This window comes from Lissotriton helveticus, chromosome 6 (assembly GCF_964261635.1).
Source record: "Lissotriton helveticus chromosome 6, aLisHel1.1, whole genome shotgun sequence".
In the NCBI taxonomy this organism is placed as follows: domain Eukaryota; kingdom Metazoa; phylum Chordata; class Amphibia; order Caudata; family Salamandridae; genus Lissotriton; species Lissotriton helveticus.
In genome coordinates, this window is record NC_136067.1 from 153472413 (window position 1) to 153500374 (window position 27962).

The 27962-nt window shown below is 44.2% G+C and overlaps 1 protein-coding gene across 1 annotated transcript in view; it reads left to right on the top strand.

Annotated features, from left to right (window-relative positions):
- The first annotated feature begins 666 nt into the window (after positions 1 to 666).
- Positions 667 to 27962, top strand: part of DNAH14 (dynein axonemal heavy chain 14) — a 1144348-nt gene continuing 1117052 nt past the window's right edge. Inside the window, exons 1-3 of the mRNA XM_078647362.1 lie at positions 667 to 913; positions 6675 to 6778; positions 9497 to 9661. Coding sequence (XP_078503488.1) covers positions 667 to 913; positions 6675 to 6778; positions 9497 to 9661 — 516 coding nt within the window. The remainder of the gene's footprint in view (positions 914 to 6674; positions 6779 to 9496; positions 9662 to 27962) is intronic.

Genomic DNA, 27962 nt, shown 5'->3' on the forward strand with positions numbered 1-27962 from the left:
TGCTCCGTGACGGGCGGAACTGTCGTCTGCGCTGCAGCGTGATTAGGGAAAGATCTTGGTACAGCACTGGAGAGGTGCCTCGATAGGATATTGGATGCATGGTGCGAGCCTTGGCCAGTATCGCTTCCTTCATTTTAAAGTCTTGTAGGCAGACCAGAATGTCCGCAGGCGGGGCATTGGGGGAGCGTGGCGGGCCAGACCTATGTGCCGTGTCCAGGACAAGGGGAGAGTCCGCCGGGGCACCCAAGATGTGTCGGAACAGGCCCTCTGTGAAGGCAAAGAGATCCCTGGTCTCGTCCGAGGCCTTCACCCCCCGGATCCTGATACTATGTCTGCAGGACCTGTTTTCAAGATCCTCCAGATGGACCTGCATGTCGAGGTGCTGCTCTTGAAGATGTATCACCTCCTGCTGCAGAGTGTTTAGCTCCGATGTCGCCTCATCACTCCGTCCCTCCAATGTGGCCACCCACTCGCCCATACTGTCCACATCCCTTCGGATCTCTCGCATTTCCGCGGCCGGCTCAGTTTTGACCGATTGTATGTCGGACCGGAGGGTGTTGAAAAGTGACTCCATAAATGATTTTGTGATGGGGGCTTCCCCCACCTCCGCACGGGGTGCCGAAGTCGCCATGGCAGCCATTGGATTCGGGGCTTTGATGGCGGAGGATGACTGTTCGAAAAGTTCTTCTGCTTCCGTGTCCTGGCCGTGGACATAATCGATGCGGAATCATCAGATCGCCAGCGCACGTGCAGGAGCGGGAGAACAACTGCTTCACCACCTCCACCCCAAACCATGCCAGTAGCAGCCGGTCCAGCCCAGACCCACGGGAGATCTCCCCCACCACAGACCACAAGGAAGCACCACGCTCTCACCCCTTGGGTCCTCCGCCGCTCTCCGGGGGTGATGTTGGCGGTGAGTGCAGTCCAGGGAGCGGTCAGGGAGTACTTCGTCCACCCGCTCCCATTCCCTCCCGCGGGAGCTACGCCCGGGGTACTCAAGCTCTGCCAGTCACTCCCAATGACGCCGCACAGCCACTGCCAGTCACACCTCCGGCTCCAGGTCCCCTGTGCGGACCAGCACCACAGTCGTGCGACGCCTTCCCGTGCCCTCACCGCGTTTCCAGCCTCTCCGAAAGTCGCTGGGCCCCAGACGCTGTCCCAACGCTCCTCACCTCACAGCACCAGGCCACCGAAAGGCCCAGCCGTCCACGTGTCTCCCTTCAGCTGTCCGGTATGGCTGGTCATGGGCAGTCGGTCCACCAAGCCTCTGCTCCAGCTCGCCGCCGTGTGCTGCCTCGCCGGGCCTCTGGGAAGGCCCCGCCCCCGGGTCCTCCGCTCCGTTTGCTCCTGGGCCTGGGGCGATGGATGATGGGCAGCCCCCCTCGGGGTCCGCCGTCAAGGGCCAAGCGTTGCTCACGGGGCTCGATTGCCCCCCTTGCCGGGCGCTCTCTTTTCCGCTCCTCCCTGGATGCCCAGGGCCACCGGATCAGGCCACTCCCATAGGCATGGAGGGCCTTCTTGAAGGTGAGCAGTAATGGCACTCAGGCCGACTCCCCCCTGCTGCCACTGCAGTCGGTGGGCGCGGCGAGAGCTCCCACGGGACCCGATCACCAAAGGGGGGAGGGACCCCACTCACAGTCCGCCGGAAGCGGCACCGCGCAGGCCCGCAGTGCCTCGGTGCTCGCGTGGCCGCAAGGCCCACCCGCCAGCCGGCGACCTTGGCAGGCCTTGCACTGTCTCCCCCTGTCTGTCGGGCCCGTCCCGGATCCTGGCGGCCGGCCACCTCCAGCGCGCTCTGCAGGCAAACGGCAGGGCCCCGAGCGCCGGCGGGACCACAGTAGCTCCGGGGCACACTCCACCTGAGATCTGGGTGGTCGGCGGGGCGCTCAGCTGCTATCAGGTGCTATTTCGGTGGACGGCAGGCGGGAGCTCCGATATGTGCTTCCTTTTTTTTTTTTTAAACTTTTTATTGAGATTTTTAACTTTTTATTTTTACATCACCATTACCCCTCCCTCCCCCCTCCTGCCGCCCGGTACAGATAGAGCAGTAAAAGAATAAAAAATTATACAGAAATTTTTTCAAAAAAATATATTTATAAAAAAAGGAATATACAGGCTTCGAAGGATAAGGAATAAAAAACAAAAAGCGAAAAGAAATACATCGTTACATTCCAAAACACTCGATGCGTCTCAACCGTATTGATCTATGCTGGGCTCAATAGCCATAATCTAACTGGGTCCCAAATTTTTAATCCCGTTATTTTTTTCCTGATACCTTTCCGGCTATAAATGGCAATTTCAAGATTATATGTAGCTAAAAAGCGCATCCGCCACTGTTGAAATGTTGGTGGATATTGATCCAGCCATGCGGAAGTCAAACAGATTCTTTAGACTGCCATAGCAATATATATGAGTCCCTGCATGGCAATGGGTCTACTAACTTAGTCTACTCCTAACATGATTTCTGCTGTGCTAATCTCTATATCGACATCGAATATTTCAGATAGGAAGTTGGAAACTTCTCGTTTAATATTATCTAAAGTATGACATGTAGCCAACATATGTATCAGATCGACTTTAGGTCGATTGCATCTGGGACAGAGAGTCCCTTTCCCTTCCCCCCATTTTGAAATTTTTTCGGGAGTATAATAAATGTCGTAAAAAGTTTTATAGAACTGAGCTTGTAGCTTGGTCGACATTAAAGTAGTGCTGGATAGTTCGAGTGCTTTGTGGGCTAAATCCTCTGTGATATTGATCTTATTCTGCCAGATATTTGCATGTTTATCGATATCGTCTGGTAGTACAGCAACTAGGTCTTTATAAATGTCTCCAATTTTTACACTGGCGGAGCTGACCACAGTGTTAATTGTGGGAATTTTTTTAAAGCAACCATTAGATCCCCCCTTTTTGAGAATAAAATCTCTCGATTGCAAAAACTTAAAAAAGTCATGCGAATTCAGCCCATATTTATTTTTTAGCGATTCAAATGAACAAAAACCCGTTGAATCGTAAAATGATCCGAATTGCGATATTCCTAAACTAACCCATCGCCGCATACAGGAATCCATAAAAATTTCAGGCAGATTGGTGTTGTTTTCTATTGGAGTATAAAATGAAAATCTACCAATCCCCAGATGTTTCCGAACCATATTCCAGACTGTATAGATACCCTTAAGTGTTTTAAATCGTTCTTTTTTTAGATGACATTCATAGGATAATTTCCAAAGGTGGTTATTGGCGTTATTACCCAAAATTAGTTCCTGTGGAGTTGGAGTCGAGCTGATGGGCATTGACTCTTGTTTGGGGGTTAGCAGTAAACGACTGTATTTGATGGTTGTAGCCCACCAATAAAATTTAATATTAGGGAGGGCTAGGCCACCTCTATCCCTTGAGTGTGTGATATGTTTATAAGCTCTTCGTGTTTTTCCATAGCCCCAGACGAAGCGAGATAGCATATTATCTATTTGATTAAAGAGTGTTAGGTCAAAGTTAAGACAAATTGCCCGGAAGAAGTACAAAAATTTAGGCAAAAAAACCATTTTAATGAGATTGCATCTTCCGATTATTGTTAAATGTAGGTTGAGAAGTCTCAATAATGTTTTATTAGTCTGTTTCACTAAAGGGTCTAGGTTGAGGGCCACTAGTTTATTCAGATCGGATGTGATATTAATGCCAAGATATAATGCATTATTAGTGACTCTTGCATCATCCAAACTGATGTTATTATTTATTACAATCTGGGTGTTAGTTTGATTTGATTTGTATCCCGAAATCTCCCCGAACTTTTTAGCTTCTTCCTCCATTATCCTTACTGTTGTAATTGGAACAGATGTAACAATCGCAATATCATCTGCAAAGGCTAGAGTTTTAGTTTCATCATTCAATGTCTTAATGGGTAGTATGGACGGATTCATTTCTAGCTTTGCGATAAAGGGATCAATGTAAATGGCGAAGAGTAGAGGGGAACAAGGACACCCTTGTCTTGTACCTCTCGTCACTTTGATGATGTCCGATGTTACCCCATTAATCATAACGACCGCTTCAGGAGCAATATACATTTTCTGTACTGCTTGAATAAAATGATCCCCGATCCCACTCTTTGCCATGACCGACCATAGATATTGCCAGGAGACCCTATCGAATGCTTTTTCAGCATCTAATAAAATTAGGCCCATAGGGTCTCCTGCTACCTCGGCAATGTCAAAGAGAGTTATCACCCTCTGGACGTGATCTGTGGTTGATCTTCCAGGGACGAACCCGTGTTGTCTAACAGATACAATTTTGTGAATTAGAGGTGCCAATCTACTTGCTAACAGTTTGGAATATATTTTGGAGTCGTTGTTAATTAGGGTAATAGGACATTATGTGCCTAGTTCTGTAGGATCTTTATTTTTTTGGGGGAACACTATAATTTTTGTACATCCCCAAGAAGCCGGAGGATTTCCATTCATGAAGACCTGGGTAAACAACTGGGTTAGAATGTCTTTGAGTGGGCTACTGAATCTGACATAAAATTCCATGGGAATACCGTCTAGGCCTGATGCCTTACCAGATGGAAGACTGCGTATGGACAGTAAAATTTCTATCCAGTCAGGAGTTTCAGCGAGAAGTCCCTCATCTGCTTTGGATAGGTAGGGCCTTATATCCGAAATTAGATACTCGTCGATTTTATCTTGTTTAATATCTGTTTCAGAATAAAGCTCTGCATAATATCTCCTAAAGGCGTCCCTTATATCGTTTGTATCATGAGTTAGGCCGAGAACGGGGTCTCTTATAGATTTGATCGTATTTTTAGAATTTTGTTCTCTTTCACTAACAGCTAATTGGTGCCCTATCTGTTCACTCCATTCATAGATTTTTTCCCTATTTGCAGTAGCTTTGATGATTGCTTTACAGGTGAATATTTCAGATATTAAGTTTTTTGCTATCGCTACATCTCTAATTGCCTCTTCAATGTTGTTCCCCCCTTGAAGTAATCTAATTAGATTTTCTTCTTTTCTGGCCAGATTCTCCTCTAGATCTTTTAAGTTTTGTTTGGCTTCTTTGTTATTTTGGATAGAAAATCTAAGGGTTTCCCCCCTTATCCCTGCCTTTAATGAATCCCATACCACCTCTAGCGGGGCGCTACCCATGTTGAAACTTAAAAATTCTGGGATCCATTGTTCCATATGGGTACAATATTTATCGTTGGCTAGCAGAGCTCGTTCAAAGGTCCAGTTACTGCGATCAGATTTAGTAATGTCAATATCTAAACTCAAAAGCAGAGGATTATGGTCTGAAAAAACCCTCGGCAGCCTATTTATAGAGCATTTAGATAGGATTACATTAGAGATGAATATATAATCCAATCTAGCCAGTTTGCGATGGGGGTGGGAAAAAAAGGTATACCCATGATTCTGCGGTGTTTTCATCTCCCAACAATCTACCAGCCCATGAACATGACAAATGTCCAACAAGGCCTTGTAAGTTCTAGGTTTCCGGCCTAGATATTTAAATGTTAGATCAGAAAGCCAAATTGGTGGGAGATTGATGTTGATATCCCCACATATGATCATAGGAACAGGCCAGTGTGCCAATTCGTTAGATAGGAACTGTAACAATGTTGGATCGTCTGTAACATTGCCATAGATTGAAGAGACAGTAAATTTTTTCCCACTTATACCTTGACACTCTGTAATAGCCCATCTGCCATATGGGTCTGAAGCTGATCTTAAAAAACTTACACCCCCACACCCCCACCTCGCGCTAAAATAGCTACCCCCGAGTTTTATTTGGTTGGGTGGTGGCGACAACTACTCTGTATCCCAGGTCTTTAAACAGATGTCTCTGTGACCCCTCTATATGCGTTTCTTGAAGACATATTATTTCTGCTCCTATTGAGTGTAAACCTATTGCTAATCTTTGCCTTTTTTTTATATCGTTGAGCCCACATATGTTCATGGTTAATATTCTCAATTTAGCCATTTATTTTGTAACTTTGGTGTACTACTAATAAAATTAAGTCTTTTTTTTGTTTTTTTGTTTAAATCTTTTTAAGCCTGATCATAGATTCCACCCTTTCAATTTGCCTGTACCGCGGCCCCCTTCCCCTTCCCCCGTCTTCCCCACAACAGCTAAGACCCCCCCTCCCCCCTCCATCTAATGAGGCTACCTGTTGCCCGTAGGCCCAGGTTGTTGGCATCTCGCTGATCCTTCGGAAGTTGGTGGCTCTAGGCCCTAACCCCTGTAACTTCTGAAGGGCTGATAGTCCTAGTCGGTGATTTTAATCAACGGTTGTCGTTTATAGGCATTTAATTATTCCACTATAATACTACCTGTCAACCCACTTTTTTAAGGAGATTCTCAGCTCACCCTCTCTACCTATGTCTCGACCCATTGGCTGTAAACATATGATCACTATTTGTTGTATTTTTTCCCTTTGGAAAGATTTGCTTTGTCTTTACTGTGGTCGGAGATCTCTTCCAAATAGGATTGCGCTTGAATTTCGCTGGAAAAGCTTCTCGTTGTGCCGTTGAATATAACTTTTAGTCTGGCTGGATTCAGTAAGAAGACTGTTGCGCCAATTTTTTCAAATGGGGAAAAAAGTTGCCGTAGTCGCCATCTTCTCTCGACTGTTGCATGGGCAAAATCGGGTCTGCTAAAAAAAGCATATCCTTTGTATTGTCTTTTTTTAGTCGGTCTTGCCAAGTCAAAGATTGCTTCCCGTAAAAGAAAGTTTCCGAAATTGACAAGCATTGCTCTAGGAAATTGCTCTGATCCTTGTGACCTTTTGTTGATGGTAAAGGGAAAGCGATGGACTCGCTGAATCTCCTTCTCCCAATCCCATGAAGCAAGCTCGGGGAATTAGTCTTTAAACAGGGATAGCATATAACTCCTTGGATCATTCCCCTCCGCTCCCTCGGGGAACCCCAGTATGCGTAAATTATTACGGCGAGCCCGGTTTTCATGATCCTCTACCTTCGTCATTAGATCATGAATAGTCTCTTCTTGTGATTGGCCTTGTTTCTGCAGAGCCAGGACGCCGGTTTCAAGATTCTCAGTGCGTTGTTCGACCGAGGCCATTCTATCTGAAATTTCCAAACATGTTTGGCCTACTTTACTGATTGCTCCTTGGAGTTTCTTGTTGTCAGATTTAACGTCCATTTGAAACTTCTTTATTGAGTTAAATACATCTACCAGGGATGGTTCACTAACCACCATGTCATCGCCTTTTAATTTTGGTTTTATTTTTTAGTGCAACTTAGTCATAGCGTGTGGGGAAGTGTTCCTATGTTTTTGATCAGGCTGATAGAATAATTCTACGTTACTTCCTTGGTCTGTAGTATCTTCATCCACCAGTTTGTTTTGTCTCCTTTGTCTTCTTTTTTTTTTCTTCTTTTTTTTAGCACTATTATCTTTAGGAGAGTTGTTGTTTTTTTTGGAGCTAGTGTTGGAATCAGATGAATCGTTGGAATCTGTGTGTATTTCTTCGTGTCGTAATCCTGGAGGTTCACTTGAAGTTGACATCCCTGTCTCATAGATTTCAGACTCTGATATTGATTCAAGCTCAGATTCCAGGTCCGTTCCCGGCTTATTTATATTAGGGATATTAGGGATGTTTGAGTTTGAGTTTGGCATAGGGTTTAGGTTTAAGTCACTTGCATCCTCCAAGTGTGCTAAGTTTTTTGTCACTATACTTCTTGCATTTATCGATGATAATGCTTCTGGGGCGCGATAATCGGCTGACGGGTCCCCTTCTTCGTCTTGTTTGCCCTTTTCAAAGGATTCTGTTTTATCCTTGGGATCTGAGAGTCTGACGCTCGTGGTACAATTAGGGGTGCCCAGAGATCCATTCTTGATACCCGCCTCTGAAGTGCCATGATGCTCGCTCAAAATATCTGTTTTCCTCTGAATTTCAGGTATAGTACTTTCGTTGATATCTATTTCTACCGGGTCTGGTTGATAGGCGGGTTCTTTAGAAACGGGACAGAAGATTGTTGAAATCCGTGGATGGGAATCCTGTGACAACCCACTTGACTTAGCAGCTGATTTTAGGTTTTTGATTGCCTGCAATCGCTTTGCTTTTTTTACCTGTAATTCTAGTTTGGCTTGCGTTAGTTGGATTTCCGGACCTTTTTCCTGCTCGTCATCTTTGTTTTGGACTTTTTCTTTGCCTCTTTCACTTGCTTTTTCCTTTTCTTTGTCTTTCGATCTGTCTTTCGGTTGGTCTTTCTCTTTCTCTCTCTCTTTTTCCTTTATTTTTTCCCGGTTTTTATCTTTTTCTTCTTTACTTTTTGCCCCCCTGGTCTCAACCCGCCGTATCGTATTCCCCTGTCCTTGTACTTCGGCCTCTTCCAGAATCTCCTGAGTATTTACTTCCTGCTGTAGATTAATTATATTTTTGTCTTTAGCATTTAGGTCGTGATGTTGATTCTGTTTACTCAGACCAGATCCTTCACCTTGAAGCGTGCCGGCGGTTGCCATATTAAATACTTGATTGAACCCCTGCCTCTCCTTTTTTTTTTTGACTGTGCTTACGATTAGATTGCACTGATGGCCATCAGTGGCCACGCCCCCTCTATACTTATTTTAAATGTAGAATACAATAAAATGCTACAGCACTCTTAAATGTAAATAAATAAATAATTATTTTAGATCTACTTAATGAAAATAAAATTACTTTTTTGAAATTTAAATGAAAACACCTCACTTAAAATAAAAATATTTGTATTATATATTAAAAACCATTAAAAAGTGATGTATAAAATAAATTAATATAATTACATTTCAATAAAAAGTAATGTTAAATGAATTTTTAAAATAAAAAAAGAGTATTAAAACATTTTAAAACAAATGTTTTATTTGAGATCTTTTTTTAACATTAAAATAATTGTATTTATATGTTTAATTCAATTTAGTTTAATATAGTTAATTTAACATAATTTTCTATGGGGTTTTATTTTAAGCTTCTTCCTCCATTATTTGCAATGGGAGGGTACAGTACCAGTGGTTTCCCACGTGTAGTGCTGGGCTTCTCCAGCTCTGAGCTGGGGTACATTTAGTACTGTTTTGGGTCCTTTTATGGTTGTAGTAACATTAGAAGCGCAGTTTGTGTATAGCAATGGGCCTATTCTTTGGTGGCTGGGTGGCTGTACCTCCTTAAACCCCTCCTTGGCTCTCATTAAATCCCTCCTTACTCCTCTCTAAACCCCTCCCCTTTAGGAGTAAGTATGTCCCTTTTTCCAGACGCTCTCCCAGGTTCCTCCCACATTTACCACCAAGTAGTAAACGTACATCTGTAATGTTCTCTCCATAGAAATGAAAGGAGATGTGAAGTGGAAGATTTACACTCATAGGTTTTTAAATTTTATTTTGTAGTAAGTTACTCTTTAAAGCATTGTGTGTTCTATAAAAAAAGATAGCCTTTGCTAAATATGCTGAAAGCTGATTGCCATAGGATAGTACAATGAAAAACTATTATTTAAATATTCTCACAGTATCTTCTGTTCAACTTTAGGATCAAAGACGTGATACCCAAATGCTTGAGCCACGCCCACAAGGAAAAAGCCTGCTTCCCCGTCTACAATTCCGACCCGAAAACTCTGATGTGCTGCAGATGGTGTCCCAAAAAAATATTGTTGGCAAACTAACTGTCAGCATGAAGGAATGTCGCAGCATGGAGGTAACCTAATAGTTATTGTATTGGAATACATCCTAGTGTGTGCATGAGGTCCTAGTTGCTCAACTCAACTTGGCTTGCTCTGGAACTCATAAAGCACCATATTATACTAAAAGGTGCCTCCATTTAGAGATCATTATGAGCAGTTTGTAATATCCAATAAGCCTGGTAATAGAAGTTACTGGGCTCATCAGGATTAGAGCAAAATGCAGTAACATGCAGTAAACCTGTGGACCTACAGTTTCCCCTGCTCACATCACCTGATATCTTTGGCCAAAATGCATCTAGGGCACAGGAATAACCTGGGGGAAGAAGATGCACTAAGTCAGAACCTCTATTTAGTCCTCAATTTGTAATGAATCCTCTGGTCCAACCTTTAAAGGCATGTTTTATTTTCCGCGCACGTGCTGTACTGGGTGACAAAAGTAACTTTAAAGGTGGGAATTTTTCGTCCGATTGACGGGCCTTATCATAATGGCATTGAGTGCCTTAGTTGACGATGAGGAACGTGAGAAATTAGCTAACATATTGGCCCTTTTTCAAACTGGATGCAGTGACATGTGGGAGCAGAAGTTCAAATACAGCACTATGAGAGTGTTGGTGGGTGAAGAGGAAATTTATTCTAGAGCAGGAAATGTGTAGTGGTTGATTATATTATTTTCTCTTAACACTCTTTTTAACTGGTTCTTAGGAGCTTGTCCACATAAATATATCTGTATGGTGTTTGTGCTTAACAAACAGAACCTAGTCCACCTTCTTCTAATTGTTAAGTGACTTGACCTGCTTGGAGAAGGGAAATCCTGATGATAACCAGAGTATGCACCCTGTCCAAGCAGGAACCACCAATCTAGTCAGGGTAAGCTAGATACACACTAAAAGATAACCTGTGCTCACCCTCTAGTATCTTGGCATAGAGCAGCCGGGCACAACTAAAGTGGAAATGTGTAAAGTATTTGTGCAACACACAGACACAGTAAGACAATGAAAACACCACAATAATACTCCAAACAGGCTTAGAAAAATAGATTATATTTTTATGATTACAGCAAGACCAAAAAGATACATTTCCAATAAGTAGAACCGGAGTTATGTATTTTTAATGAAATAATCAAAGAGTAGTGATTAGAAGCAAACAGTGCTTAGGGGTTGCTTGAGGTCATGCTAAACTGGGGTAAATCCAAAGTTCAGGCCGACTTTGATGGAGGACATGCCGCCTACAGTACTCATGTAGGTCCTGCTAAAAAAGTACCTTGGATGAATCAAGCATCAACATAGAAGGCTTGATGCGGTGATTCTGACCCACCCAGGTGTTTGAAGACTTCACAGGCAAACCCCTTTTTGATGCTGGCGCTGCGCCATCATCAAGCAACTCTGACCCTCGTTGTGGAACCGCACAGTCTGTCGTAAACAAACTGCGCAGTCAGTCAAAGCGATGTCGTTGATAGGCTCCTGCATCGAAAGGCAATGTGTTGGTTCTGATAGGCTCAAAGTCGTCACTGCGTCGATGTTGATGGTACTGGACAGCAAAATCGCCTTTCAAGGGTCAAGGACTGGATTGGCACCATCTGGCAGGGCAGGACCTGCAGATGGCATAGTTCCTGTGCTGTTACATAGTTGAAGGAAGTCTTTGTTGACCCTGAGTCTTCAGAAAAGGTAGAAAGACAGCAAGCCCTTGCAGTCACTCTGGTTTCAATTGCGATGGGTCCAGTCCCTGTCCTCAGCAGGGCAGAGATCATCAGGGCAGCACAGCAAAGCACAAAAGCAGTTCTTCCAGAGCAGTAGTCAAGCAGAGAGGCAATCCTTGTAGCACAGCAGTCTTTGTTCCGTGCAGAGTTCTTCACAGGTCCAGTAGTGTACTGTCTTGTTAGGGACAGAGCCCCAGTACTTATTCCAAGTTGTCACTTTGAAGTGGGGGTGACTTCAAAGCAGGCCCTTGAAGTGCACAGGTCTCACTTTCTTCCAAGCCCAGGTTCCATACTATCAGTAGGGCGTAATCAGCCCATTGCGTGGGAAACAGACCACTACTTATTCAGGCGTGAGTTTCAGCTCCCTCTCTCCCTTCGTGCCCAGGAACAACTATCAGAATGCAGATGAGGTCATGGTCACACACCCCCTTCCTGTGTTTGTGGCTGTCTAGAGGGAATGCACAAAGTGTAGCTGTCTCCCACGCCAGACATGTATTGGAGACAGGCTGCAAGGCACACAGAGCAGTGAGAGCAGAGAAATGCCCACTTTCTATAAGTGGCATTTCTAAAATAGTAATGTTAAATCCAACTTTACCATTAAAGAGGATGTATCCTCACAATTTCAAAGATATAAAACATGAAGCAGCTATTCCTTTCTTTTTTTTTAAATTCTTTTTATTGACATCTTCAAGACATAACATGCATCCTGCATCCCATAACAATCCTTTACATGTTCATTACAGACAAGATACTACTCATTATAAATAGGCAAATATTAACAGATATACAGAGGTTCAGCATAAGATTACACAATTGGGTTATTTTGTAAATAGGTGACCAGATATGACCAGTAGTCCCTAGGAAGTGAACCAGACGGCAGTTCCTCTTCATAGGTGGTGAGAGTGTCGTGACAGAATGCCATGTCTCGCAGCCATTGACAGGTGGTGGGTGTGTTTTTACTATCCCAACATAAGGAGACATGTCTTTTAGCTACAAGCAGCGCAATTAAACAAAATTTGCGCTTTGTAGCCCGAACAGTGTTCAATAGCCCGAGGATACATGTGCGAACTGAACAATTAAGAGACACCCCTACCATGTCACTCAACATTTGTGTAACTTGTTTCCAATATTCCTGTATTAGCAGACAGTGCCATGCTAGATGCAAAAAGTCTGCTGAATCAATGCCACAGCGTTTGCAGCATGCATCGGGGCGAAGACCGTACTTCTGAAGCCTGGCCGGCGTATAATAAGTTTGGTGCAGGTATTTATAGTGCAAAATTCCTAAATTACCGTTAGGTGTCAGCATCTATGTGAAAAAGTTAACCTCCACTCCTCTATCGTGAGAGGATTGTCTAGTGCCTCATTCCAACTTGTCCATGTCCTATGTGTCGTGTCTGTTATCTCCTCTTGGATTGTAGTATATAAACGTAAAACGAATCGTTTAGTATTAGGGGAAGTGATGATCAGTTGAAGCGCATTTAGTTGTGGAGGTTCCTCCGGATAGGTAGTGTAGTGTTGTTTAACTGCCCCTTGGAGCCTATGATAAGTAAAACGAAATAGCAGTGTTTGATTACTCACATAATCAAAATCTCGTAGTTGTTTAAACATCCCATCATTATATAGATCACCCATCGTGTCAATCCCTACCTGCTGTAATATCCCCATTCCCACCGCTTCTTGGGTAACAGACAAGTTTGGGTGATGGTGCAATGGTAGGGCAGGTGCATAGAGTGGGATCTTATGTGACAGCTTTCCTATTTGATGCCATGCAGCATTTGTAGCGTCCACTGTATTAATATCTTTAGTATGGAATGGAGGTCGTTTATGGGTTATTACTGCTGTCAGTGGAATAGGCAGCGTGTCGCTTTCCTCTATTGCCGTGTGTGTAAGATAGGGAGTCCTATGGTACCAATGGTGAGCATACTGCGCCTGTGCACATAAATAATAGAGACGGAAGTCTGGGACTTTGAAGCCCCCTCTGGAATATGGTAATGTAAGAGCTCTCAATTCAATTCTGAACTGTTTACCCGCCTATATAGGTTTGATCAATAGTGAGTGTAGTCGAGGGAAGACTTACGGCGGGGGTGTGATGGGGATGTTGTTAAATAGATACAGGAACTTTGGTAGCACTACCATTTTTACAATTGCTAGCCTATCAGCCAATGACAGAGGTAGTTGGATCCAGCGATCAATTTTGTCACTAATATTGCTAATAGCTCTGCCATAGTTGGCACGAATAACCAGTTCCGGGTCCTGATGGTACTACACCCCCAAATACCACGCAGGTTCGGATTGCCACTCCAGGGGGAATTCAGTGGTGTGCGGGGTTGTGGAGTGTGTGAGAGGGATAATAATAGACTTGTCCTAATTTATTTGAAGGCCAGAATGTCTCCCAAATTTAATGTATTCCCGCAACAAAGGGGCTAAATTAATTTCTGGATCACGAACATATAATAACATATTGTCGGCGTGCATTGATATGTGTAATGGCCGTTCTGAGAATTGTAGGGCAGAGTAGTGGTGGCCCTGTCTAATTTTACAAGCTAAGGGTTCCAGTGCTAATGCAAATAGTAATGCACACTAACCTTATGGTTCTTTAGTGAAAATGCGAGTATGAACTATGGGCTACTTCCCCCTCGCTTTCCCTTCATCCTTCTTATCCAGCATACCCTTGAATGAAGTGTTTTTATCTTACGGCTGTCTGGATATTTTCCCTTTTTTAAATACTTGTTTTTAACGATGTCAGCCTAGCTGTTACATTTTTTTATGATCAATATGTGTTTATTTATGTGTAATTTTTATGCTGTACATATTCTCTCTTTTATCATGGTACTGTTTTTTATTCTGTAAATGCTTTGATGATATCTTTTATGTCGAATAAAGCTAATAATAAAATAGTAATGGGGACAGTGGACACCCTTGCCGTGTCCCACGTGCTATAGGTATAATATCAGAGATATAATTATTTATGCGAATTCGGGCAATAGGTTTGGTATAAAGCAATTGGACCCACTGCTGGAAAATCGGAGGGAAGCCCATTCTTTTAAGAACAGTCAGTAGATATGGCCATTCTATTGAATCAAAGGCTTTGGACGCATCCAATTTAACAGCGGCCGCTTTAGTGGTAGGTACCAAATAGTGGGATAGCACAAACAGTGTCCTCTTGTTATGTGCTGTGGATCTGGTTGGTATGAACCCGGACTGGTCCGGCAGGACCAGAGCCGTCATGAGGAGTTGGAGTCGCACTGCCAGTAGCTTGGCCAGTATTTTAGAGTCCACATTTATGAGGGACAGCGGCCGATATGATTCACAGTATGCCAGGTTCTTTGCGAGTTTTAAGAGAGCCACCAATACTGCCTCTCGTAAAGTAGGGGGAGAATAGATTTATCAAAGGCATCTCCATACATAGCAACCAGGCGGGGTGCTATTAGATCTACGAAGGTCTTGTAGAATTCGCTAGGGAACCCATCAGGGCCTGGTGCCTTCCCGTTAGGTAGTGATTTAATGATCGCAGTGACTTCTTCTACTGTAATTGGCAAGGAGAGATACTCCCTTTGGGTTTCTGAAAGCCAGGCAATGGCAACATCTTCTAAATACTGCATTATCTCCTCCGGGGGCGCAGTGTGACAAGACTCATATAGTGCGCCATATGTGTTCACAAATTCCCGCAATATACCCTTGGCAGTAGTCTGCACCTCCTCGTCGGCACTTTGACTCTGCATTACAGTTTGTGAAGGACGACCCACACATATTTTAGATGCCAATACACTCCCCGGCCTACCTCCCTCACCAAAGCCCCTGGCTTTAACACGTTTCGTTCTACATTTAAGTTCGTCTTCAGCTAGAGGTCGTAACAGTCCTGATATCCCCCAGGAGGTTCGGGTTCTGTGACTGCTCATATTCCCGTTCTAAGGAGCGCAATTGACTCTCACATCTAGATAATTGTCTGCGGATATCCTTCAAAATACCCGCAGATGTGCTTAAACAAACCCCACGTAATGTAGCTTTAAAAGCCTCCCAGAGCAGACATGGGTCATCAGTGGTAGGTTCCTTAAAGAGGAAAAATTCAGATTTAGCTTTAGTAATCGTGTCTGTATATACTGTGTCAGTTAACGCTTTCGTGTTGAAGCGCCAGCTATAAGGAGGTGGTGTGTAATGGGGGATTTCAACAGATAAAAGAATGGGATTATGATCTGACAGTGTTCTTGGGAGATGTCTGATAGTATTGGCCCAGAGTAGTGCTTCCTTTGATCCTATCCAATAATCAATGCGGGACCAGCTATTATGCGCAGCTGAAGTATGTGTCGCTTCTTTACACGTTGGATTCTTAGTTCTCCATAGATCATACAATTTTAATTCTGACATTATATCAATCATTTTATTCATAGCTTTCCGGTGTGGCTCTGTAGTTGACCCCGACCTATCATAATGCTCATTCAATACCAAGTTAAAGTCCCCTCCCCATAGGAGTGTCCTATCTGCCACATAATGCAGTTTCTGCCAAACTTCATGAAAAAATTCAGGGGCATCCGTGTTCGGGCTGTACGTATTTATAAGGACCATCTGCTGTCCTCTGAGTGTGCCTATGAGAATAATGTACCTTCCCAAATTATCTGTTATAGAGGTTTCAATAGAGAAATTCGTACCCTTTTTGATCAGTATTGTAACCCCCCTAGAGAATGACGAGTATGTCGAGCTATAGCTAGCTTCCGCCCATTTATGCCCTAGTTTGCAACCAGATCGTGGGGCAATATGCGTTTCCTGGTGCAATGCAACATCAATATGCAACCGATCAAAATAAGCAAACACGTGAGGATATTCAAGGTCGCAGGCCTAAATTTATCTGGAACCATGCCGCCAGTGAAAATGCCTATCCCAACATGATAAAAAGTCAAAATAATTGCACCCCCCTGCATTGAATAATAGATTGTAAGTCGTATCTGTCCAACATTTTGCAATGAAGTTATCCTGGATTGCGGCGTTGGTCTGTATAACATTACCTCCCTTCCCCACCCCCCACCCACTTTAGCATCCCAAACATGCCAAAGACAAATCCCCTCAATAAACCACAAACCAACCATTAACACCTTGGGGAGAACCCACTGGAGGGTCCGCCAGGGGCACAGGACACCATCCACAGCGGTGGATGTGGTCAAGTTAACAATTTGAATGCAGTGTGATCGTAGCCAAACAGAAAATGAATATTCTTGGCTATAATTCGAACAGGGCGCGTGATAACGCGGTTTGTGACAGCGTCTAGGTGTCAACATACTTATAGCACTAAGAAAGCGTCCGGAATGACCCAATGGATTTATCAACCTATGTCAGGGCAACTCAACATCCACCTCCACCACCCATAGCTGTAAATTTGATCCCGCAAACCGTACCAAGGTTAGCTCTTTCAGCTTTCACCCCTTCTCCGTTATAGTTCTGTCAGACCTCCACAAACCAGTAATGATTTTTGGCACGAATACATAAACTGGGCGCAATTAATATTCAACAGACTACGGACAGTGGGTCAACTATACCTACAGCAAGGATTATATCACCAAGCGGCTCACAGTTCAGAGGTGGCGTCAGCAAATAAGCTGCTCATGATGATATTCCACGCCCTGCATGTAGAAGGTACCTGAAGGCATCAACATCCATCAGAAAGAGGACAGCCCCACCCCCTTGCGGCTACATAGTAGGAACCCCCCGACGCAGGAATAGTAAAGCCATACCTGCAACCTGTTATGTCTGTTGGCTAGCGTTCGCCCAAGACCTGTAAAAAAACACCTGTGCAGTATTCTCAGCATATCACTGTAATGGATGTAGAATAAACCCATGAATCTTTGTTACCACTCTAATCGTCCAGTAGTCTATGAAGGATTAGTCCGCAGAGCAGTTCCCTTCAAGTATTCACCACAGTAGTGCTCCATGTCTTGCCAATCCACCAATGTGTCTCTGGATCCATAGGTAACAGGTATCCAACATCCACTGCCTGACATGCGGCCCAACAGCGTTGTGCGGGTCCAAGCCGGAAGGCACTAATTACACAGAGCAGCTACTCAGACGACAAGTGGAATTGTTTTCTGTTCCGTCCCCTTCATCCAATCACGCCAGAGTCTCAAGAGGATATCCTAGTCAGAGTCTTGTGCTTGCTCCTCACGCCGACGGTCCTTACGCTTAGAAATGAGTTTCTTGATGAATTCCTGCGCAGCTTTCGGAGTCTGTAGGATCGTCGACCGTCTCTCCCACGTTACCTCCAGCCTTGCGGGATAGAGCATGGCATATTCCACTTTGAGTTCACGTAATTTCACCTTGGCCTGAGTGAACTCTCTGCGCGCTTGCTGGACGGCTATAGTAAAGTCGGGGTAGAATTCCAGCTTATTGCCCTGATATGTTATCTGCGGTTTCTCCCTAGCCAGCCGTAGCGTGGCATCTCTGTCCCTGTAATTTAGTATTCGAGCAATGATGGGGCGTGGTGCTGCTCCAGGGGTTGGACGAGGCGCAAGGGACCTATGTGCACGTTCCACTATGAGGACTGTGGAGAAGCTTTCCCCCCAAACCCTGACCTGAGCATCTCTTCCACATACGTCTCCAATCGGCCAGTATTTGTAGACTCCGGCACGCCTGCGATTCGAAAATTGTTTCGGCGAGATCTAGCTTCTAAGTTCTCCGCCTTGCTCCTTATGACCTCTAGCGCCTTCTCCATCCCAGTACATTTACTGGTAGTGGCGTGCGCTTCAACCTCAACAGCGGCAATGCGAGTTTCCACGTTATCCAATCGCTCGCCTTGTTTGTCCAATTTCGCAGCCATGCTGTCCACTCGCTGCGCGAGGTGGTTCAACTTCCCATTAATATCCTGTAAGGTTGATCGGATCGCTTTAAGAACAGCTTCCATCCCCCCGCCCCCGGATGCTGAATCTGACTCCAACTCTGTGTCTGAATGCGAGGCAGCGCCTTTTGGTTGCCTCTTTGATTCAAATGTAAGTTTAAGTTGTTGTTTGTCCGGCTTGCCCAAGTTGCTAATGACTGTGACAGTGTGATGGAGAACAAGTTCAACTTTAGCGTGAGACCGTTAATTGAGGCCTGTAGAACAATGGTGGTTTGGATAGCTTCCCAATCCTAAGTAGTAAGGATGAGTATCCAATTGCTCACCGAACCAGGATAGATAAGGGGGACCAGTAAACTTTGCTGAGAGTGTCTGTACAAGGGATTGCCCTTGGGGCGCAGAGAGCCAACCTCTTGATATTATGCCGTTACACAGCTGGATATGCAGGAGCAGTGGATCTCCGCCGTTTCTATTATCTGTACCGGGCAGGCTGCAGCCGTCCCATGGAACATATGAAGCAAGTTCGTCCTTTAAGAGTGCTACTGATACAGTGGAATGCAGCGATCTATCCTCCATCAAGAAGATCGTGCGCCATTAAGCATTGTTATTCAGCGCACGATTTGAAGCAGCACCGTATCGTGCCGTGCCGTACCGATATTCCTGCCAGGGATCAGGGTAGTAGTACTCTAACAGCATATCCCCACACTGTCAGGTATGCGATGGTTTCCGATCGTCAGCTATGGCAATTCCTTGATCCGCACAGGTCGTCACCGATCTGGGATTCTCATGAGGCCTCTGCTCTACTGATCGCCGCCATTTCGCGAACTATCCAGATTACCAGCCCACTGCCTTGTGATAATGCCGTTTGCCCTTCAGATCGTAGCGGGTAAAATTTTTGATCAGAAGCACAACTAGATGCGCACTGCTTTCATCTCATGCCCAATATACGGTGCGCTTCTGTGTGGTGTTGTTGTTATTTAGTAATGCTACAGGCCGCCATTTTGTACCCCAAGGATTATGCGATGCAATGTCAGTCTATTTCAAACGTTTGCCGTTGCTCCGATGTCGCCCACGTTTCATACTGTTTCAAGCAGGTAGGGGAATCTGCAATGCACGCCTGTCATGGAGAGCTCGACCGCCTCTGCTCAACGCCGCATTGCCGTTATGTGTCCCGGCAGCATGGGGATTACCACCGCGTCATCTGCGGCCACAGCGAGACACACGCACCGGCATCCACGTTCGTGCGCCGGACAGCAAGGTCAGCAGAAGCCCCGCATACCTCTGCCGCGAGTGTGGTGTTTCTTGTCAAGCGCTGCCGGTTCAGCTCACTCACGATGTCCCGGCAGACTCACGATGCTCCGCTACCAGGTGGCCGCCATGTTGCGTGAGTCCTTGATAGCAGGGGCGGACATTACTCTAAGCAAATTTTACTGACTCTCGCTCTTTTTCTCCACATGCAGCTTCACCCCAGGTAGGCACCGCCATTTCCGTCATATATTTCTGCCAAAATTCGGAAGTTACATTTACTGCAACCGCTGCATTATGGCGAATTTGTGTACTCGAGCGGCGGAGCTGTCTTAGAAGGCAGCCATTTCGCAGTGCGCCCTCTAGCGCCCGCAGCTATTCCTTTCTGATCAGGAATTACAGCTTTGAAGTATTTTACAGACTTCCGAATGCTATCCTATGAGAGGAGTAGGCCTCAGAGTAGTGAATTTTTTTTTAGCTGTTTGTCACTACCAGGACATGGAAAACGTACAAGAACATGTCCTACCTTTTAGTTACACAGCACTCTTCCCTTAGGGCTACCTAGGGCTTACCGTAGGAATTAGTTCTGTGTAATAAAAGGGACTCTAAGGCTTGGCAAGTTGTTTTTTTTTAATGCCAAGGGGAAGTTGCAGTAAACTGCACACACAGGCCTTGCAAAAGCAGGCCCAAGACAGGGTTGAAAGGCTTCTTGTGTGGGTGACACAATCAGTGCTGCAAGCCCACTAGTAGCATTTAGGTTACAGGCCCTGGGTATATGGTATACCACTTTACAAGGGACTTACAAGTAAACTAAATATGTCAATTGGCTATACACTCACAGTCCTCTTCAATCAAATGTTCAACCCAATGGAAGATAGCGTCAGTGTTACCACTGATGAAAAACCCACCCTTAACCCACCCGACCCTAATAGCTATCTTACAATATCCTCTCTGCCACTACCAGCGAACATAGTGGATAAACCAACAACTAGCCATAAACCAACAACTAGTGACCTTCATTCAAAATAATGATCTCCTGGGCACCACACAGTTTGGATTCAGAAGCAGGCATAGAGACGGACTTGATCACAGCAACTGAGGAGTTTGGAGTAGCACTAGACCGGGGGTGGAGGGTGAGCAGCACTTATCCTACTCAATCAATTGGCAGCATTCAATACTGTTAACCAGGAGCTTCTGATTGGCCATCTCCACAACATCGGAAATTGAGGGGCCGTACTGGCCCTCCAAAGATCATTTCATCTCGGACGAGAACAATCAGTGACACTTAAAGAAGTAGTATCTGAACCATTCTCACTGCCTTGAGGGGTCCCTCAGGGATCCTCACTTAGCCCCACAGTATTTAATCTATATGTTACAACTTTGGCCGATCTAATCAGATCACTTAGATTTTCACTCATGCCTTACACCAACGACATGTAGATCATCATCTCCTTATCCAGCGGTAAGAAGGACACGGGCATTAGATTCCCTGACTGCATGCGTGCTGACAACTGCCTGAAATTAAACTCTATGAAAACAGAGGTCATATTGTTTGGAAAACAGGTTTCCTTTTGGGCTCCATCCTGGTGGCCACAAAAATTGGGCACCCTTCCAACTCCAGTCAGGAAAGCCCAAAATCTAGGAGTGCTAGTAGATGGCAAACTTAGATTTGGTGGCCATGTTAAAGCGGTCACGTCCTCCTCCTTCCACATGCTCAAGACAATAAGAAAGATCCTGACCTGACGAAAACAGCAGTTCCATCCTTGGTTCTTTCGAAAATAGACTATTGTCATTACCTGTACACAAGCATGAAACAGCAATATGTGAACAAACTACAGACCCTGCAAAATGCAGAGGCACAATTGCTGTTACGGATCCCAAAATTGAAATCCGCCTCCAATACCATTAAAAAAAAGTTTCTAGGGCCCCCTGCATCGCCTGCAAAACTCTGCATGACATAAGCCCAGATTTTTTTTAAACAGCTTCAAATTTTACTTACCAGGAAGGACTTTACAGTCCTCCGCGGCCAAAAGCAAAATAGTCCCGAAGTTCAAATGTTCCTCTTAGGGAGGAAGAAGCTTTGGGATTTGTGCAACCAAAAGTTGGAATACCTTACCCCTGCATATCAAATCAATGAATAATTTGCTCTCTTTTAGCAGAGCTAAAAAAAATGGTTATTTGGCTTTTAGTGAGCTTCTTTCTCAATAGACTCAGAAGATCTAGTGCCAAGACACCGGGTATTAGTGCGCTTTAGAAATAAATTTAACATAACATACACCAATGTCACCATATTTAAGGGAGAAGCACATGCACTTTAGCACTGGTCAGCAGAGGCAAAGTGTTCAGAGTCCTAAAGCCAAAAAAAAGATATAGCAAAAAGAGGATGTAAGCAAGCAAAATATTTGGAGGAACACAGGTCTAACAATTGCTATACGCAAGTGAGGTACTCACAAACTCTCTGGAAACTCCTTTGCACCACCAGTGGCCTGAAGAGGCATAGAGTTCATTATCCCAAAGACTAACACTATCTCACCAAAAATAATAGATATGCAGCATATCTTTTGTGTTACAGAGCTTTACTTCCTCTGCATTTACATAGACCACCATGCATAGTTCAGTTTTGTTCCAAAAGCTGTGTAAAAATATGAATTAACTAGGAATTCATTTGGCCTGGTTTTTTAATAGACCTCGTACCTATCACCTCATAAAAGGACATTCTTTATGCTGTCATTTGAATATATTTAATATTTTACCAGCTTGCAATGCGGCAGTGGCGTAGCTGGGGGGATTGGGGGGCGGTGGGGGCGGTCCGCCCCAGGCGGCACTATTTTGGGAGCAGCGGCCTTTGTAGTTTATTTGGGGACCAGGGCACTCACTGACACTACTGTCAGTCAGTCTAGCTACGCCTCTGATTCACTCTCTTTCTGTCTTGCTCCTCACTTACTGAAAACCGTGACTTGCAGAAACAGTTCACAGCCTCTCTTTCCTTCTTTCATTTAGTTGCTTCCATGTGAAATGGATCCAAAAAAGAAAAACACTCTTGCGGGAAATGCCCTTTTTCTGACATTTTTCTATTCCGAAGTGCAGCCTCGGGATGGAGAGAAATAAAAGGTTTTGAATAAGAAAAATAAAGACATCACTAAATAAAGCAAGACGGAGTGGTTGCAAAGTGGCCAGATTGGTTTTATTCACATCCAAACACATCAGCCTCACTTTACAGACTTTGCAGTGAAGCGCTAGTTTTGTTTTCTCGTCTTTCTTTGAACAGCATTGTTGTCCCCAGGTGGGGAAGTGCACCATTCCTGGATGTATTGCAATACCTGGTTGATGGGTGGATTGGAAAACAAAATGTGTACCATGGCTCTGTGTTTATGGATGTGGTCTTTTTAAAACGTACTGCTTACATTTTGTAAGGATATAAGCAATGGACATTGAAACGGTTCCCTTCAGGGCCCTGTAGTAATGTCCTTAACTTTTCAGGTAAAACCACTTGCTGATTTCTGAATAGTGAGTGAGAGATCATTTAGGTAACCATGTTGTTTCTGCTTACATTTCTCATGCTTTACTTAATATTGCATTCCCTATGAGTGTTTGCTTTGACTTTTTTTTTAGGCAGCATATTACTCTTATCAAGTGCATAATTTGAATTGAGCCACATCCAAGTGTTTATAGCGGGCACAATTAGGTTGTAGCTGAAGGCAGTGCGAGTTTCTCTCAGTGGGGCAGTATGGTGTTCAGTGGGGGAGAGGATGTGGCACTATGGCCAGAGTTGTCGAATTTGGAACTGGGGAACTGGGTTCAGCCTTCATGACCAGTCCACCAGACCACTCTACAGAGGGAGCATATTCCCACGCTAGACCTTAAAATGCCCCACTAGACCTTAGAATGCCTGATGTCTTAGAACAAGCAGGTGTACCCTAGTGGTGTCATTGTGGGTTAACCGTGAAGGTCTGTCCACCACAATGCATACTGAAGTTCATCTCCAGTCTTGCGGGCAGGCCTACGAAGCAGCACACCCTAGAGCAACAGTGATCACGTCACTGTAACTCTGTCACGGAGGTCACATGAACTTTGAGCAGGTTGGGGCGGTGCGAACGGTGTGACCGCACTGGGTACCTATTTCGGGTGGGTGCGTAGTGTTTGCAAGTATATTATGGTTTAAAAAAACTTGCTGCCTCCTTCCTGGCTTCCAGCAATTTTCAGCAACAATAAATATGTCATGATAACTTCGTGATTAATGTTCTTCCTAGCGAGAGATCTTTTGTCTAGTGGAAGGGTTGACTCCTGGAAAAGTAGCACAGAGGGTTAATGTGCCTGCTGCAAAGAACGTGTACCATGCAGATCACAAAGAGCAAATAATGTTAACTAGGTTAGTAGGTTACTGCTTTTGTCAGAGAGATCTTTTTGTTACTTGCAGTTTATGAGTTAAAATCCTAACATAGAACAATCAGCTATTAAACTATACTGCAGTCTGTGGGATGGCCCCGGGCGCCACGGACTCTAGCTATGCCTCTGCAATGAGATATAGGAACTGTATCTTTTTGTTTTGTCCCCCCAATTGATTTTTACATTTTGGAATCTTGACATCAGGTTTTTGACCTCTGGAAATGAAACAATGTTTTTAGCTTTAAACTGTGACACTTGATACTTTGGTAAGTCAGCTGTAATTATGTTAAAAGATTTTGACCAGCTACACGCAGTTCAAATATGGGATGCAAGATTGAAGGAGAGATTTTCCTCACTTGACTTAACACAATGTAACTTTTTGAAAACCACGTTTGTGAAACAGGCTGCAAAGGCCTCCTTTTAAATGTGCAACATACAAATCTGTGTTCCCAGTTTTGCTTCGGGAGAAGCGGCATACCACACATTTGATTTGTCTACATAAATTAGTATTATAAAATAAATGGAAACCTCATATTTTGATGATCTGCACTCTTTGCCTATGCTTTCCAGGGTGTCAGTGTCTGCCTGAAGCTTGGCAATAGTGTCAGCTAAGGGAGAAACTGATTTAACTGGCTGGCCTACTACGATGCATGCCTCCTAGTCCAGTTTCACAGCTAATCTCCCCCAAGGGCAGCTGTGTCCAACTGTCTGGCTTTAAAGTCCTGTCGGCAGAATGGATTGTCAAAAGGGAGGGAAACCTGCTTCACAAGGTCACATTTTCTTTCAAAATGAAAGCACAATATTTGCTCTGCATAGAATTGACATCCATAGACACTCAGAGCCCGCACATCATGAAGTGAGAGGAGTTGCAACCTGAAGCAGTGGTGAGTTTCTGTATGCATTGATAAATAGAGCCGAGATTATCTTGGTAGGAGTTGGAAAGAGAAATGATTCAGACATAACACATTTTGTATTTCTGTATAAAGCAAAGGAAAAAGGGATACAGTATGCAGTGAAGCATATTTCTGAAACAGGAACTGAGTCACACTGCTGAAAATATTAGTCAAAGAAACCGTGAGAACTGTATTTTGATTTGCTTAAGGGTTGGTTGCCAGTCCCAGACTGGTTTAACCTTTATTTAGCTACTTTCAGATAGAGAGCTGCCTGCCACACAATACGATTTGGCTGCTTCTGCTAGAATCATTTATATCTCCCTGAGGAATGTAGAGAGAATTATTTCTCCAGCTCTGTTTTCTATCTCTGGGCATTTAAAACTGCTTCCCAAGAACTAAGGCCCTTATTACGATGGCGGTCGGCCGTACCACCGACCGCCATTGCTTCGGCCAGGAGACCGCCCAACAATGATTCGGCAGTCCTATTTGTCAAATTTGGATGGGACCACTATCCTTTCGGGTGTGCTGCGGCCCAGATAAAGGGCTGCCTCACGAGCTGCAGTGCAAAAAAGCAGTTTGTAAACTTCAATGCTCCGTGTGCCAGTCACCATATGGTGCCTGGCACACGGTGCATGGATGTGTGGGAAGGCACTATATGTGCCCCCCAGGCCACTTGGCAGTGGCCTACGGGGGACTGGGGGCCTGCTTGGGGCCCCCAAAGTCCGTTTCTGTCTGTCTTTTCACGGCGGTAGAACGGCCATTGAAAGGCACTCGGAAAGAGACTTCCTAATTACTACTGTGGTGCGTGCGCTGGTACCATCTTCATTGGGGCGATAGGAGTCCGACCTCTGCCCCAACGGGATATTGGATCCTGTCAGAGGCGGCGGTCTTTCCCCCCTACATTGTAATTTGTCAGCCATACCGATGCCCTGTAGGTTGGGTAGACCGCCACCGCCTGTCAGTGGCAGTCCGCCCAACATCATAATGAGGGCCATACTGTCTAGTTCAGTCCAGTGGAGTCTGCTTGTCCTGAAGAACATCTCTAATAAAGCTGAAGAGTGCAGAATGTCCCAATAGAGAGGAATCAGTGTCCACCTGGAAGAGTACAAGTAAACTAGTTATAACTGGACACATCATCAGCTTTTCTATGTGAAACCTCCTGTGTCTAGAAGGTAAGGAAAAGTGGGTTGTCTCAGGGTGGTGGAGCTAAGGCATAGGAATCCAAGGAACCAGTTCTAGCTAAACATTTTTGCTGTAAAATTAAATTGGAGTTGTCGGGAGCCTACCTATGACTTGAAACTGTGGCCTACTGTCCAAAGAAAGTACAGACACTTTTGGAGAACCAGGTTACAGTTACAGTGCTTGTTCAGTGCATTAGAACTTTTACATTTTTTGTCGTTGGGTGACAGGGACAAGGTGCCTAGCCTATTCAAAAAGGGCAGACCATCCTGGATACATTTTTGCATTTTGCTAGACTGTGAGATTTTGACTGCCAAATTTGAGGTGGTTTTGGAACTACAAAAAAAGAGTTACCGAAATTTGTAGCGTTCAGAAGGTAAATCGTTTGTATGGGTCAGACTTCTTAACTTTCCCTTCACACTTAATGACTGATTGGACGAGGTCCTCCATAACTGTGATGAACCACCAGTTTTCATTGCCAGTTGCATATGGTGTGTGGTGGGTACCTATGTCTTGGTCTATCACACCCCATAGCTTGAAATTGATTTTTGAAATTTCACTATTTTTCATACAACAGTTTTTGTTATTTCAATTGTTCCTGATCCATAGATCTGACTTTTTTCATTGTTATATTATTTTACTCATTATATTTTTGTAATTTAGCTAAATTATCTTGCAAATTTTAAGCCATTTATTTCCTCACCGTGCATTGCCTCGCTTTGTTACAAATGTTCAATGTATTCAAGGTATTCTTCAAGAAAACGGTTCACCTAATAGGAACCAGATGTTTCTGGCTTTGTGGGAACCCTGGCACAGCTCACAGAAAGACTGCATCCTATGTCCAGCAGCTTAGCAATCCATTTCCTGCACAATAGCTCTAGAAGTACTTGTAAAATAAGTTTGTTTTCAACAATTAGAGTGAACATTTTTGTGCCACCCACCTCCTCTTTAATAACCATTGGTTGTGGTACATGTAAAGGAATGGCTCCTTGCAAATAAGAGAATGCATTTGCCCATGCAACTGTACCGCATTACAGACTTGGCCGCGCCCTATGGAGAGACCCTAACTGTATGCCATCTAGGAGCTCCCAAGAAGCCCTTTGAGCGGGCCATCCAGAGACTTCCTCCTCCGACCAGTTTGAGCGGTAGAATATAGTTTGATTATAAGCATTTAGAACTTCTCAAAGGGTAATGGTATTGGCAGGTGAGTTGGGTAGCAGATATATGGGGACCAGTGCTTAATTGGAGCCAGTGGTTACAGGTGGGGACCACCAGCACTCATTTTTGGGGACCTGCACTTTCCTTTCCTCATTTGACCTTGACTAAGATCAAGAAGCCGATGAACACAAAAGGGGGAAAGCAGGGGGAAGAGAAATACAGAAAAACATGGTGAAGGGAGAAACCAGGGATGAAAAAGAACCAGAGTGAGAAAAAGAGGCAGGGAGTGTCTGGTGGTGGGTTTAAAAGGCATGAGGTGGAATGAAGATGAAGCAGCCTTTCTATTCAGCATCCCGACATTTAATAGAATTAGTCATGGACTTCTGTGTGAAATGTTGGGCCCTACAATTTATTATTTTATCATTTAAGCACAGATATATATTTGAACAATATATTTTTAAGCTTAGAAGTTTGTTTTTTTAAATGTTGGCATTTATATATTTTGCTTGTGGGACCATGTGGGGGCATGATGGTCTATTCATAATGGAGGTATCAGGTTTTCTCCAAGTTTACTAGAAGAATGTTATTTAATATAAAAATAATATCTCACTCTAATAGTCTCTGTCTTAAGACATTAAGACATGTTTAATATGAAAATGTCATGTACAGTTGAATATTTAATTTTATTTTCAATCAGATGCGTTTCAGTGCACTTCATTCAGAACAAATATTATGCAAATGTTGCAATGTAGCAATGCATTGACTATGTGGGGACTGATAGATTCATCTGCAGGGATGGCGCTTCCACAAGGCGGTGCAGCCTTAGAGCGTCACCAATAGGTGGCACCATATAACAAGTAAACACCTGAAAAACACCTCTTGTTTTAGTGGATGGGCAGTATTTTGTCTGTACATCTGGGTTACCCACTGACTGTCCCTGG